The sequence below is a fragment of the Notothenia rossii genome (genome assembly GCF_949606895.1).
Source record: "Notothenia rossii genome assembly, chromosome: 7".
NCBI lineage: Eukaryota > Metazoa > Chordata > Actinopteri > Perciformes > Nototheniidae > Notothenia > Notothenia rossii.
In genome coordinates, this window is record NC_136905.1 from 57,784,111 (window position 1) to 57,800,075 (window position 15,965).

The following is a 15,965-nucleotide window of genomic DNA, read 5'->3' on the forward strand; positions in this document are numbered from 1 at the left end:
AATACCATCAGCACCTTCCTAGGAAACAGCCTCTAGCTATTGATTCACACATGTGGAGGACACCTGGGTCAAGATGAAAGTCCAGGAACAGCATGTCGGCACAGAACCAGAAACATAAAATGTATACAAGAAGACAGACACGCAAATACCAAACTTGTTGACTAGTTATACTGCAATACTTCACCACTTCTCTGTAAATATCTGCAACAGGACGGACGCAAAACACATGGAGCAGAACTGTTTCACACAAACTAAGAATCTTGTTTTTTATGCATACTAATGCTTGATTCTGAATGAATCTTGTATTTGCTTTGTGATACAGTGGTGGGTGGTTGACCTTTTTAAGGCTTTTCTGTACCGCACAGTTTTCACATTGGATGTATTTACTGATATACATATATAAAAGTAAAAAAAGTTTGCAGTGGAAAGCAGTATGCTAGTTGTGTGATGTTAAAAAGTAAACAATAATTAGCCTCATGGTGTCTCTCCAAATAAACAGACGCTTATGGGGGAAAACAACATAAAAACACAAGTTGCAAAATCACATTTCCAGTGGTTCCCCTTTAGTATTTCCGTAGCTGTTGTCACCCAAACATGTAGTCGTATTTTGAGAACGTTTGAGTGAGTTTTTCAACTAAAATATAGCTACATAATCTGTGATAAGTACGCCAATAAGCCGCTTGAAGTGTTAGCTTACAAGAGCAAATGCTAACAGAGCTAAAGGAAATGCAGAATGTCCATAAAATAATATATACTTTTAATTTTTGTACAACCGTCTAAAGCTAAATCAAAAACATTTCATATTTCATTTCAAAAAGATGTTCTGCTCATTGATATAAAGACAACAGTTCTGTTTTTTGCAGATACTACTTTTGCTATGATGGGCCCTGTTCCTGGTAAGGACTCAATGGAGCTGCTGTAATTAAAATATCATGTTGGTAATATCTCCTTCACCTACTATAGCGTAACATATGTTTTCATTACATACAGCACCGCTGTAGCTGCAGGGACATGGTCATTAGGCAACAAGGCAAAGCTAATTGTTTTTTTTCGGTACATCCATCACATCTGCCATGCCATTTGGGTGGCCAACAACACTACAACGAACAGCAGAGATGTTCCATCTTTTGGAGATGGCTTTATGTGACAAGGTACTTCAAAAAGGACCAAAGAGGTAAACTCAAGGGAATCTTTTTTTGGACTGAGCCACGACAGGTACTTCATCAGGGGATTCCTCCAGGACAGAAAGGAGTATATAGCGGGACGCTAGATATTTTTGAATAACTGGACATCATAACTAAATGCCACTAAATGAGTGGACTTTTGGGACAGTTAGTAAAAACAAGTCCTCGGAGCAAAGCCGATGAGTTCTCGTACTTTTCCGTAGGATATCAATCTGTAGATAAGTTGGAAGAACCTCAAGAATAGCCTTTAGAGTTCCCACACTTTTTTCCCCGAAAGATACAAATCTATAGATAACGTGGAAGAACACCAAGAGTAGCCTTTAGATCAGTGACCACCAACTGGCGGCCTGCGGGCCACATCCGGCCCGCCAGACATTCTCATCCGGGCCCGCACGAAGGGGGTGACAGTGGCGTTGGCGGAGTGGTTACTGCGTTCGCCCCCCACCCATTTTTTTTTTACAACGTCTCGTGAGTAAGATGCAGTACCGGAGTCCAACAGAGAGGCAGGAGCTGCGGGACAGTAGCCTAGAAGCAGGGTTGGGTTGTAACGGAATACATTTAACGGCGTTACGTAATCAGAATAGAAAAATCAAATAGGCTAACTGTATTCAGCTGGCGTTACATTTGAAAAACGAGTAACCTGATAACAGTTACTTTCGTAAAGCTGAAGTGAATACATTTTGGAATACTTATTGGAATTATTGGTGGAAAAGATTCCTCACAAAATGTAATATTCATTACCGGCCGAACTGTGTGCACACTGCACAGCACTGCAGCATGTCTGTGAGCGAGAGAGAGAAGCAGCGTGTCTGTGAGGCCCCGCCCCCGCACGCAGATGAGAAAGGGAGATCTCTTTTAAAATATATTGAAAGTTAGAAACGGAGATGGATAGATAAAATGTGCAAGATAACGTTTATATAGCATTTATTTATTGTCGAAATTATGACATTTCATAACTGGATCAAATCAAAGTGAATGGCCTGCTGCTGCTGAATGCATGGGGCAAGTGACTGGAAAAAGTTTTAAAAGTTATTACATCGTTTCAGATAATAAATAATAATAATGATAATTCATTCTATTTAGGGGCGCCTTTCAAAGCACCCAAGGACACCTAACAATTCATAACATATTCCAAGGAAAGGTTTTAAGACAGTACAAAGAATGCATTCCGGGTGATGTTTTTTATGTGGGGTGCAGATGAGAGGGAGCTGTCCAGAATGACACCAAGATGTTGTGTTTGAGTTCTTGATAAGCCATTAAAACAGTAAAATAAGTGTCTCCTGTGCACCAAAACATACCCATCTGTTATGGAAAAATAAAGTATTCTTAAAGTAATCTGAATATGTTTTTTTTGCTTTTTTAAGACACGTAACTGTAACTGTATTCTGATTACTTTCAGAGCATGTATTCAGTCAACAACTTCAAAATTCTGGGCTATATAAAAATCGCTGGCCCGCGAAAGTGTCTATTGGATACATTTTGGCCCTTGGACAAATGTAGTTGGTGATCCCTGCTTTAGATCATCCAACTCGATCATACAAGGAGCAAGGGTGCGTAAGGGGTTTAAGGTTTGAAATAAATCTCAGAGCCCCATGGTAGACTGTATCTTAGGAGCATAGAAAATGCATTCATATATAAAAAATCATCACAATCTAGCACAGACATAAAGGATACAGCAACAATTATCTTTTTGGTCTCAATAGGAAAACTTGTTTCTGAAATAGAAACCTCATTTTATCCTTCATTTGCTGCCCTGTCTTAGTCTATGTCTGACCATGTGGACCATCAGCCTACACAGACACTGGTGACTACCAATATACAGCAGAAACTGCAGTAACATCAGCAGAGAGACAGTGTATTAAAACATACCTACAGAGACTGGACCACGTGAAGGACAGTCTGCTGCTGTGTCGAGTTAAGTGGCCCCGAGATAATTGAGATAATAGTGATGTTACCGACAGGCAATTATACCGACTGCATCAGCCCCAGTGTTAATAGCTCTCCTCACTCACACTGTGCCTCTCCCCGCCGCTAGTGCTACCAATAGCTTGTAATTCTTATCATACAGACCTCTAGTTTTAGGGTGCACTCATGTACACTGACAAGCAAGTGATTATATATTCCCCAAAATATGCAGTTCTGTAGCCCTACTTGTAATACTATTGAGTTTTAATAATATAATAAATTATAATATACATTTAAAAAAAATATATACCAAATGTACTAAATACAACATTTAGTAATAAACAAAATAGATGAATATACTTATTCTAAAATGTTGCCTTCCTATCATAAAAAAAGGCTCCTTTTTTTAACTACATTGGCTGTGGCCAGTGGTGTAAAGTAACTAAGTAGATTGACTCGAGTACTGTAACATTTTGATACTTTACTTGAGTATTTACATGTTTCGCTGCTTTGTACTTCCACCTCACAACAATTCAAAAGAAAATGTTGTACTTTTACTCCACTAAATGTATTTATTTTACGATCTTGGATTAATGATGTGAAATATATCCAAAACTTTTATTTATCCAATCAGACTTTAGTTAGACCAGGAGTAAATTCACAAGCTACCCTGCAGTATACAAAGTCATCAAAACTAGCTGCACCTTTACCAGCTTTGATAACACTTTAATGATCAATAATTATAAAACATATATGTATATATTTCTGAAATGGACCAATCTTCACAATGACTACTTTTACTTTTGGTACTTTAAGTTTATTTACATTATGATTGCAGGATTTTTATTTCTAAAAGAGTATTCCTACATTCTTGTACTTTTACTTTTACTTACAGATGTAGCACTTCATTTCAGACTCCAGCTTACGACTTCCTGCCTACGACCTGCCAAAGACCAGTATAGAGAACCGCAGTGACGCGTCGTAAAACCAGGAAGTAAGTTAGCATTTTTAGCACTTCCGGTTCCTTCCTCAAAAAGCAATGCATTTTTTCCATAGGGTTTTGGAAAATAGCTCAAAATAAGGTCTGTGGTTGACACAAATTTAAGAGATAAGTCACGTTTTGTTCTACGACATTAAATACGTCAGCAATGACCCCACTGGGGATTTTTGAAGAGTTTACGTGTCTGAAAAACGATGGTTGTTACCGAGTGGCTGAATAGGACTACAGAAATTGTCGAGGCCGTTGTACGTCATTACGCAGATCACGTAAACACTCCCGCTAAGTTTGTTTTCCGCTGTGTTCTGCTTGAAAGCAAGTACCTGCCTATCTTTAGTATCTGTATATCTATATCTGACCATTAGAATCTTCATTTTTGAAATTGTCGTTTTTAACACAGTAGTTTTACAAATTATAGAATAATTAATTACCAGTGTTTTACAATTTTACTCGGCAGTTCGTTTCGTTAGCTAACGTTAGCTAAAGCTAGCGCTACTAGTTAGCTGCGCAATGGTTTGTTGCTTTGCTCCGGGTTGCAGCCACAGGTCTTCGCATGAAACGTGCTTGTTCTATCGTTTCCCGGCCAATGTTTTCCAAAGGAGAGTCTGGATTCGTGCCATGAGGTAAGCTGACGTTACATTTTTGTCCATGTCACGGTGAAATGTAAATGATGGGTAGTGACTGTATCACCGTTTTAGAGATGGTGCTGCTGAAAAGACCGCAACATAAGTAAAGATAATGAATACATGTAATACAGTCGGTTTCTCATGTCAGTTTTCACCTGTAAAACAGACAGTTTGTTTTAAATGAACGATACAGAATGACATGCAACAGGGAATGACACTTACCCTGTTCATCGTAGAAAAATCCCTCTCGCAGTTTACACTGGAGACAGGGATGACCAACCCCGCTGAAGAGAGAAGGCTGAGGTTTGGGTATATTTCTGCCCATTCGTCCTTCTCACTGGCCAGGAGCTGCATGATCTCAGCTTGTGTCTTGTCCTTCAGAGATTAGCCAAGGCAGGGCAAATGAGTATACAGTATAATTGAAACATTTACAGATGTCAAAACAAGCAATTCTAACCGTCAAGTTCATATTAATTTAGGTATTTACCAACCTTAAATGTTCCTTCAAGAACATGCTGCTTGTAGGAGGTCCACTCTTGGATAACTGTGGCATCCTTCCCTGGGATGAATTTGTTGGCAAGGGTCTGCAACATTGAAATGTTGGTTACATCATTTGAGGTAACTGCCTTTGGACCCAGGACACTGAAGGCCCCCAGCACTTCAATATGCTGGAACCTGCTCTCAATGTTGCTCTCCAGGCTGCAGATGTAAGGTTTGAGGACCTGGAATGATGTTATACATTTTTCAGTTCAAGGAAAATAAATATTGGAATGTAAAAGTAAGAAGGGATGCATTTACATCTCTGACAAATCTGGCCCACATATCTTCCCGGGGGCGCTCCAGAATTCCGTGTCCCCTCCTGATCCTCTCCTCCTCTCCGGCAATGCTAAACGCCCCAAGTCCACCTGGGTTGTCCAAGTCTTGGTGTAGGCGAGCAAGGAACGTTCCGGGGAGTGGGGTCTCGCCTGCCTCCAGAATTCTCCTCAGAGTAACAAGTGTGACTGGCACCTAAATTTGGAAAAATACCACATTATAATAGGATGGATAATGCAAATAACTGGGAGCATCAAATGCATTTCTTTGTAATCTACCTGCTCCTTTATGTGGAGAAAGTTCACATCAGCTCTCTGAAACACCTTGGACAGCATTGCAATGTGGGGCAGCACATCTGCCTGAAGGTAGAGGGCAGCCACAAAGCGGTATGTGGCACAGAAGGTGTATAGAACTTTGGCCACTGGGCACTTCCTTGTGCTCGCTTCTTCCGCCAGAGCAGCCAGCACAGCTGGAAGGTTCCTCTGGAGGTTTTGAACGGCTAGGTTCTGCGATAGCCACCTTGTATCTTTCACCTCCTAACAACAAGTAGAAACACTGGTAAGTAAAATATATGTAAATAATATGACACCACAATAGTATTATGAAAATAGGTGAAAACACACCTTGACTTTCAAGTCGTTCAGACCAAGAGTGGTAGCGGCAGCACTCAGTGTGGCTGACCTTTTTGCACTATTTCGGAAGAATAGGTGCAGTTCCTGCAGGTGGTTCCTGAAGTTTGCCATATACCTGACAGCATTTGAGGCATCTTTGCATGCCAGTGCTAGTCTGTGAGCAGCACACGCTACAGAAACCAGCTTTGGAAAACTGTCTGTGAGCTGCTTTGCCACTCCATTCAGACGGCCTAAGTTTAAGAATTAAATGCAGTGTTGAGGGCGTCATTTTGTTTCCTTTAATAACAGCTGACAATACACATTTCACACAATCCATTAGATTTAACAATAAACTCCATACCCGTCATCACTGCTGCACCGTCTGTCCCGAGTCCGTAGAGCCTGTCTACCGGGAGATCCTTCTTCTGTAGTACACTCTTGATGGCAGCAACAACACTGTCAGCTTTCCCATCTTCCAGAGTTACCAGGTCAAGGAAGTGGTTGAAAACATAACCCTCTTTATCCAGGTGTCTAAAATAAAAATGTATAGGTTTTCACACATATTAATACATATTAAGTTTAACTAGGCCTACATCTTTATTTAAATGCACATCATTCCTTTATAAAATACCCCACCTAACATGTAAATCCAGCTGGCGGTTTACAGATACATCTGTGGTTTCATCAACCTCTAGGCTGATTGCTTGAGATGACCTTATCTCTTCCAAAATAGGCGACTCTACTATCTCTGCAAGGATCTCCAGCATTTCATCCACTATTCTGTGTGATTGATAATTGTTTCTTTGATCCACCTGAGAAAAAGAGATCATTTAACATTTAGCTGGTTAAAGTTCTTAGTTTCACAAGCATCATTTTGTACTAGGTTTACCTTCAGCTTTTCAAAGTAATCACAACCCAAAAGCTGAGCTAAACTTAAGAGCTTAGGGTAGTTGGTGTGGTGAGCAATCTCGTTCTTTACTAGCCAGTAAAGGCATTTGAATCCACCTATGATGGCCTCATGCTCCATAATAACTGTGGGCTCAAAAGCCTGCATCACTGAGTAGCCTAGACCAAGGGCAAAGACATAATTCATTATATGAGCCAAACATGGTTGATAGGTTGCAGAAATTAGCTTTACATAAAAAAATGATATACCTGATGCAAGTGAGACCTGATGCTTTACACTATATTGATGAGGCTCTGAGGAGATGTGGCGCTCGATATAATCCTTGCGGAAAACAAGAATCCCAACTTCTATGAAAGCCCGTTTTAAGGGGCCTTTCTTTATTGGAGGCTTGTGTTGCCTGCAGATTCGGCAAAACATTCCTTTTTAAAAAGAAAAACGTGTTAATTCTTACAAAAAATAAGTTTTATTACAAATATGAACTTGCAAATTCCATTCATACCATGCTGGGTGAGGTAGAGCCAATTCTTGAACTGTGGCATTTTAAGCCAATCAGGGTTCCGTCCTGAGTGGCGATGCTTGGAATCTGAAAATAATGTATTGGTATTACTGCATTTAAATGGTAGAGTTCTCCTTGCTATTATACTATGTCTGTGTATGTGTCTGTGATGCTTGGAACTGTGCTGCTTGTTCACCTGCACCTGCTTGTACAACACTGGGACCTGCTGCTGCTTGTATCGCACTGGGACCTGCACCTGCTTCTACACTGGGACCTGCTGCTGCTTCTACCACACTGGGACCTGCTGCCTCTCCCTCAGTACTCTGACTAGTTGTGCCAGCATCTTCACTGACCACCGGCTAGAATTGAAAACAAGCTTGAATCTAGTTTGGTCTCTGCATTGCAACTCACTGTTGACTGCAATTGTATAATTTCAGGTCAAATGAACCGACATATATCATTATGGAGACTTATGCATTTATTATTCCCATTGCAAGCAAAATGCTAACATTGGCTAAGTTACCTGTGGTCTCTCCTCCTGTCCTCGTCTCTCCTCCTCATCCTCACGCCGTATTCTCTTAAAATATTTTTGAATACTCATATCTGAGGAGTAATGCAGGGGAAATTAACAGTCTAACCTTAGCTACAGTTAATCTGTGTCCTTCTAACTGGCATAGCCCGAAGAGAAAACGAATTATAATATTTTTTATATTTAATTTAGCACACGTAACTTGCACGCAGCAAAGTTGGCCTGATTACGTTAAATACACTCTTAGTTGCCACTAACTTCAAATAATTCGAATCTCCTACCAAAGTCAGAAAACAACAACACAATAAGGAGAAAATAGTTACTTTACCTTAGTGTCCGCGTCTTCTAAATTAACGTCGTCTTCTCCGTTTCTCGTTTCCCTCCACGCGATGGCAGCACGAACAGGAGGTGTCGAGCGAGGGATCAACAGGGGGGGATTATTGTCCCCTAGTTAATCAACCGCAGAGCGAACAGGCACAGGAGACGTAGAGCAAGGGCTCATTGTCCATTAGTTAATCACTCGCAGATGGCGTCGCTCGCGGACGGATAAAAAAAATAAAAAAAGGTCCGAAATATACTTGGGCGGGCCTTAATATACCTGGGCGGCCCACCCAAGTATTAACATTGTGTGGGAAACACTGGTGTTCCTCTTCTGGCTCGGGGGAGAGAAGCCAAGAAATTCCTGAAAACCTGCCCCCGAGTCTTTCCCTCAGCGAGTCACGATCTTCGGAGGTGGGCTCTCTTGTCAGCGGGTTAAATTAGTTATTGGTTTCAACAGTCACATTAAAACAGTTACTAAATCAGCTTACTATCACCTAAAGAACATATCTAGGATTAAAAGACTAATGTCACAGCAGGATTTGGAAAAACATGTCCATGCTTTTATCTTCAGTAGACTGGACTACTGCAATGGTGTCTCTCAGGTCTCACTAAAAAATCTATTAGAAAGCTGCAGCTGATTCAGAACACCGCTGCTCGAGTCCTCACTAACACTAAGAAAGTGGATCACATCACTCCTGTTCTGAAGTCTTTACACTGGCTTCCTTTGTGTCAAAGAATAGATTTCAAAATACTGCTGCTGTTTATAAAGCACTGAATGGTTTAGGACCAAATTACATTTCTGAACTCCTGCTAAATGATGAACCATCCAGATCTCTCAGATCTTCAGGGACTGGTCAGCTTTCTGTCCCCAGAGTCAGAACTAAACATGGTAAAGCAGCGTTCAGTTATTATGCTCCAAATATCTGGAACAAACTCCCAGAAACCTGCAGGTCCGCTGCAACTTACTACTTTTAAATCCAGGCTGAAGACTTTTCTTTTTGTCGCTGCTTTTAATTGAACTATTCATATCTTAGACTGCACTGTAACTTTTATCCATGTATTTTTTCTTTTAATGTTTATTTTATTAGCTTTTCTTTTTAATGACTGATTTTAAATGCCATTTTCTTAATGTCTTTCATTTTTTGTAAAGCACTTTGAATTGCCTTGTGTTGAAAAGTGCTATATAAATAAACTTGCCTTGCCTTGCCTAATAAAGATTTCATGTGACACATACAATTGATTTTTTGATGGGAATTAATGTGAATAAATTAACTCTAGGTTAACGGTACTCTTGCTATCACTACTCACCGACACTATAAACCTTGTCCCTCATGCTAGCCCTGACAACACTGCCGGTAAGCACACCTTCATCTAGGCTGCACTGTTACGTGTCCTGACTTGTAGTGGTTCTCTCCTCTGTCTACACTCTTCTTGTCATCTTTGTAAAACGATATCAGACTGGTAATTGACACAGCCATGACTTCTAGATAAATTATGTGTGGCTAAAATTAAAAGCTTTGTTAAAATATGCAAGTACGCGAAAGTCAAATTCAGCTTTATTGTCAAAAATTCTACATGTGATATACATCCAGAAATATTGTTTCCCACAGTGTGATATGTATACATAAAACAAAACAAAAAGGGCCTAGATAACCGGGGTATACAGTTTAAAATGTTAATATATTTAATTTAAAGTGTTCAAAGTGTAATAATATATAGTCTTTATATATTAAATAATCATAATTATAATGTAAATGTTTGCATTACACTTCTTTATTTGTTATGCTCATACTTTTACCTTTAGGCTACAATCGTTTGCTTTAATATGCAGTATATCTTTTGTATATTTTTGTGTTTGCTTCCTCCTGCTCCCTTTCGGACACATACTGTATGATTTATTGTTATTATTAATATGAAGATATTATTAAGATAAGATAAGATGTTACTTTATTGATTGAACATTTTAGTTTAGAATGTGCTGTCCCACGGTAATTCAGAAGGCTCACAGGTCACATTCCGACCATTATTTAAAACAGGGGTGGGGAACCTCCGGCCTCCGGGCCGTATACGGCCCGCGAGACCATTTGGTACGGCCCTCGAGATAATTTATAAACACACGCAAAAAAGAAAAAAATTCAAGAAATCTAGACCGCAAAATAATTAAACAAGCTTGTTTTTCCTGGCCAAGTTCAGGGTCCTTGAACACAACACGAGCCTAACGTGTCATCACGTGGTATATGTCTCGTCTGACAGGAGTGTAGTTCTAACGGAGAGCACCAGAACGCGGCTCCGGGCCGGGACTTCACAAATTGCAATACCCATAGGGAGCTGTACACATGCCGCAGTTTTTGCGTGGCTGTGTCTTTAGTTGTAAGCCCAGTGGCGATCTGTTCATCTGTCATACTGATCATACAGTCAATAACTTTGTTGTTATTAGCATCTGGTTAGCTAGCTATGCTAACGAATATAAGAAGCTTTTTCTCCAACCAGTGAGGTAAAGGCACATCTTTATATGATCATTATAGTTATAGAAAAATAAGAGAATAAAGTAAACAGGTAAACAATAGTAATATGACAGTAACAAAAAGTTGTTATTAATAAACAAGAATACAGTTTAATCCTTAGATGCATAAGTGGGGTCAAAAATGACCCCGAGGGTTGTTATTCTTCAAAATCTCTGAAATTAAAAGTTTTTACACTTCCATATTCCAGGTATTCCTCATAAAACATGTTTGTGACTTGAGGCCATTTGAATTTTTTTTTATGTTTTTATACATTTTAAGAAATTGCAGTTTTTGTGTCACTACCCCAGTTTTTCATAAGCGGGGTCAAAAATGACCCCAAGCATTTCCTACAGAATCTCAAGGGTTTGCTTTGGGAACCTTTGATTCTTACCAACTGTGACTGTCAGGATACATTTTCTGTCCCACTTACACATCTGATGCCTGCAGTCTCACCACCAGGAGGTCAGTTTGACACAGCAGCATACATGTAAGTATTATCTTCATTTATCAACGCCATGACTTTTCTGTGATAGAGTATCATGTTGGTCAACAAAGTAGACACTAGTTAGCTAACTGCTAAATAATGTTAGTTGTAATGTTAGTACTCTGTTAGCTAGCTTACTAAGCTAGCTAACATTACACTAGCTTACTAAGCTAGCTAACATTACACTAGTTTAGTAATCCAGCTGATATTACTGCATTTGTTGTGTAGAGACTCACTGTATTCATAATTCCTTCTAATAAAAGCTAACCTGTTAGGTAACCTATTATATGATTATTGAATATTGATTTGTGTGTGTGTGTTTGTGTGTGTGTGTGTGTATGTCTGTGTGTGTGTGTGTGTGTGTGTGTGTGTGTGGGTGTGTGTGGCTGTGTGCGTGTGTGTGTGTGTACACATGCATGGCTGTGCCTTTACTTACATATAATATTTAGCTATCTAAGTAAATGTCGGTGTGTGTGTGTGTGTGTGTGTGTGTGTGTGTGTGTGTGTGTGTGTGTGTGTGTGTGTGTGTGTGTGTGTGTGTGTGTGTGTGTGTGTGTGTGTGTGTGTGTGTGTTTGTGTGTGTGTGTGACACACACACACACAAACACACACCGACATACCGACATTTACTTAGATAGCTACATATTGATTTATAGTTTTGTGTGTCATTCAAACATTGTCTGTTTTATGTTTTCTCATCTAGACTATCATGGCTACTTGGAGGCCAGCTAGGATACCCGCAGACCTTGCTCGAGATATGATCCTGAACGGATGGGATGAAGAGCCCATCGGTGGGATTGATTCGGAATCTGACATCTCAGATGTAGAGGATCCAGATTATTGTCCACCTGGACATGTCAGGCCGTCTGGGAACCAACCTGCCCCTGCCGAACAAGATCAGTCGGACACGGAGGAGTCCTCTGAGTCCTCCGAAGAGGAAATGGATATTGTATCCAACAGAATGAGCCGCAAGGGCTCTTACTGGGCAGAGTTACCTCCCACCCAGGCTAAAACACCAAGCCACAATTTACTGAGAAGTCGGTCAGGGCCTGCACCTGGGTTTAGCACCGTCTCTCCAATAGATGCATGGAAGCTGTTTATCACTGATAGTATATTAGAAGAGGTGTTGAGATGCACAAACATGGAGGGAAGAAGAGTCGCAACAAACAGAGGAAAAGAGTGGAAAAAGCTAAGCAAAGAGGAGCTCATGGCCTTCATTGGATTGACCATTCTTGCAGGAAGTGAGAAAAACTGGGATGTACCAATCCGTGTGCTCTTTGGGAGTCCTCTACACAACCCAATGTACAAGGCCACAATGTCAATTGGACGTTTTGAAGATATTCGCCGTTTGCTGCGCTTTGATGACAAGAGGACCAGAGCCTCCCGACTGGAAACAGACCACATTACAGCCTTCCGCTACATATGGGACCTGTTCCTGGTCAACTGCAGACAGAAATTCATCCCCAGTGGTTGTGTCACAGTGGACGAACAACTTGTACCATTTCGAGGGAGGACCAAGTTTTTGCAGTATATGCCAAGCAAGCCTGCCAAGTACGGCATAAAGATATTCTGGGTTTGTAATGCACGCACCCCTTATGCAATTGATGGAATTGTGTACACAGGGAGACAACCAGGGGAAGAAGTCCAGAAGAATCTAGGGGAAAACACTGTCCGTCAGTTGTGCAGTGGATTCAGACACACAGGTCGCAACATCACCACAGACAACTTCTTCATCAGTGTGCCTCTTGCAGAGCATCTCCTGGAGAAGGGTCTGACTATTGTGGGAACGTTGCGACAGAACAAGCCAGACATCCCTCCAGTGATGAAGGCTTCCAAGTCGAGGGAGGTCCACAGCACTGAATTTGGGTTCAATGGCAGCATGACCATGATCAGCTATATCAGAAAAAAGGGAAAGGCTGTTCTGCTTCTCAGCACAATGCACCACAGCAAGATGGTGGATGAAAACAGCCAAAAGAAAAAACCAGAAATAATGCTCTTCTACAACCAGACCAAAGGAGGTGTAGATACCGTTGACCAGATGGTTGGCTACTACACCTGCAAGCGCCAGACACAGAGGTGGCCCATGGTGCTGTGGTACAACATTATTGATATAGCCACTCTAAACGCCTACTCATTTTTCAGGGCTCAGCACCCTCAAATTTCCACAGGTATCGCCAACGCACGGCGACATTTCCTCACAGAGCTGTCAAAGGAGCTTGTGACTCCTCACATAAAAAGTCGACTGGAAGGTACTCCGAACCTACCAACCTACATCACTGAAGCAATGGGAAGGTGTGGAGTGACAAAAGCTGCAAACCAGCAACAGGAGAGAAGCACAGAGGGCCAACAGAAGAGAAAGAGGTGCCAGATGTGTCCAAGAAACAAAGATCGCAAAGTCACCAATTGCTGTTGGAAATGCAGTACCCCAGTGTGCAATGGTCACAGCCAAAAGCAAATAGTTTGTGACAACTGCACACAGTGAATAGAGAAAAGACGTTTGTGTGGGCACATGTGAGTGGACAGTGTTTTCTGGTCTTATGTATGTTCATTCTCTTTTTTGTCCTCCAGACAGATGGACATACTAACAATAATCTTTGAAGATTTTTGATGTTTTTTCTTGTGAATTGTTTTTATAAAAAGTTATAAATAAGCATGTTAAATGTAAAATCAGTCTTTTGTTGACCCGAATATAATAAATATAATCACCTTTAACCAAAATTAAAGACATTTTTTTTAATTCATTGCAAAAACACATTGATTCTAATTGGGGTCATTTTTGACCCCACTCATGGAAGAGTGTAGGTATTGGTCGTTCATGCATCTAAGGGTTAAAAGGGGAGTGATTTGTAAAATATCCATAAAGAAACAATTCTGCTTCCAGTTCTGTTTCATATGGGTGTTGAGAGATGTATCCATAGATCTCTTCATGTTGCTCTCAAAGTGCACCAGATTGATGCTTTTAACTTCAACTTTTAAAAAAAAATCTTCCTGGTGATGCATGCACCGTCTACAGTTTGATTTGTATAGAGGGAGCTCTGTCAGTTTCGAATTACCCATTTGCTTTCGGGGAGCCCTATTTTTCAGAGCACATCCTGCTACTAAATATGTCACACGCACGCTCTGTTGACTGGCGCAGCAGCGCGGATGCGATCAATTGCTATAAAAACATTCTTCTACTAATACAGACGGTGTCACTATGCCGGCGGATGTGGCCGTTGTTGAAGCCTCTTCAGGCTCCGCATCGGCAGGCCTCTCCCTCGGTGTGGAGCTGTCAAGCTCGACCCTAACGCCGCTTACAGCCAGCCAACTAAAAGTTGTTTTCCGTTCACGTTGTCATTTTTAGACTCCTTCGCTTCTTTGCTTGTGAATCCAAAAGCTGTGACGCTTGGCTGTTTTCGTTTTGCCATATTTTTTATTACAAAGCCAGAGTTAAAAAAAATATCGATATGAACATTTCAAATACCGCGCCGGCATCACCGCCATAACCATAGCAACGTAAGTAAGAATGCATTTATCATAGGTGATCAGAGCTAACTGCCTGCCGTCAGATTTCATTTAAAAAACAAATCTGATTTTAAGACTATTTCTGCGCTCATAAAGAATGATAAGAATAAGAATAATGCGTATTGAACTGGTTTCATTAATTAGTGAGTTTATTTAACACTAGAACCGCCAATCGGGTCAATTTGTGTGATGTGTGTTGTGTGTGTGCAATGTAACTTTTTTTCAATAAAATATTAAAGTCTCCCAGTCCGTGACTTTTCCTGAAAGTGTGTTATGTAGCACCCTATGTTGTTAAAAATTACATTATAATAGCGGGATTTGAAGGGTTTAGGTAGGCCTATACAAAAACCTCTGGCGGTTCTAGTGTTAAGATAATTGGGTACAGAAGAAGCCCTTTTTTATCAGTAACGAATTTAGCAGTTGAACATGAAAGTCAACTAACTGAGGGTCACTTGCAATGACAGTGTTGTGTCTAACTGTAAGCTTGTCACTCAGAGTAACCTACAGTTCATTTAGCTGCTGGAGAAGAAAGATCAAGGGGGGAGGGGGGGAGAGAGCTGTGGTTGATGGGCCATTAGTTGTGTAAATACACAGCTGAGAGCTGCCGTTTCATTCAGACTGTTTAAAAAGCGGTAACAACGGACTATTTTTCTTAGCGGATGCATGTCAATTTAAATCAATACATACAACTATTTTTTAAATCAATACATACAACTATTTTTTAAATAAATAAAAACATTTTCTAAATCCATAAAAGCATTTAAATTAATATTGGGAGTCATGTCGTTACTTTGTTGAGAATGTGGCCGTGTAATAAGCGGGATAATTTGCAGCGACTTGTTCCTTATGGGGAAAATAACACCCGTCATGTGTGTGTAGAGGTGTGTGTGGTTAAAACACTTTCATGAAGTGAAGGAATTTCCTTCTATAAAACAGCTGTGGGCAGCAGTGAGTGTCACGGACATGAATTCATAGATCAAGGCAGACTGGTGCACACACTCTCCTGTCCTGCCAGGCGACATGCCCGTTCTAAGCCGTGTCCCTCACTCCTCACATCCCAAGCATCCCCAAAAAGTGTATTATG

At 40.6% G+C, this 15,965-nt stretch overlaps 2 protein-coding genes across 3 annotated transcripts; both read right to left on the reverse strand.

The window, feature by feature from the left end:
- Window positions 1–4,780: 4,780 nt before the first annotated feature.
- On the reverse strand, window positions 4,781–5,930 carry LOC307013445 (uncharacterized protein; the record flags this gene model as incomplete). The annotated part of the gene is made up of 5 exons (XM_079640844.1): window positions 5,804–5,930; window positions 5,511–5,720; window positions 5,204–5,434; window positions 4,935–5,087; window positions 4,781–4,867 (listed from the first exon to the last, which is right to left on the reverse strand). The coding sequence occupies exons 1-5, from the start codon at window positions 5,858–5,860 to the stop codon at window positions 4,781–4,783; spliced, it is 738 nt and encodes a 245-aa protein (XP_079496970.1). The 5' UTR covers window positions 5,861–5,930.
- Window positions 5,931–6,045: 115 nt separating this feature from the next.
- Window positions 6,046–7,592, reverse strand: LOC307012961 (zinc finger protein 862-like). 2 transcript variants are annotated; one of them, XM_079640171.1, is made up of 6 exons: window positions 7,543–7,592; window positions 7,292–7,462; window positions 7,026–7,201; window positions 6,773–6,948; window positions 6,498–6,667; window positions 6,046–6,387 (listed from the first exon to the last, which is right to left on the reverse strand). In XM_079640171.1, exons 1-6 carry the CDS (start codon window positions 7,580–7,582, stop codon window positions 6,125–6,127), a joined length of 996 nt encoding a protein of 331 aa, XP_079496297.1. In that variant the 5' UTR covers window positions 7,583–7,592; the 3' UTR covers window positions 6,046–6,124. The 2 variants fall into 2 exon arrangements, with proteins under 2 accessions (XP_079496297.1, XP_079496296.1); XM_079640170.1 differs by having other exon boundaries at window positions 7,026–7,462.
- Window positions 7,593–15,965: the final 8,373 nt, after the last annotated feature.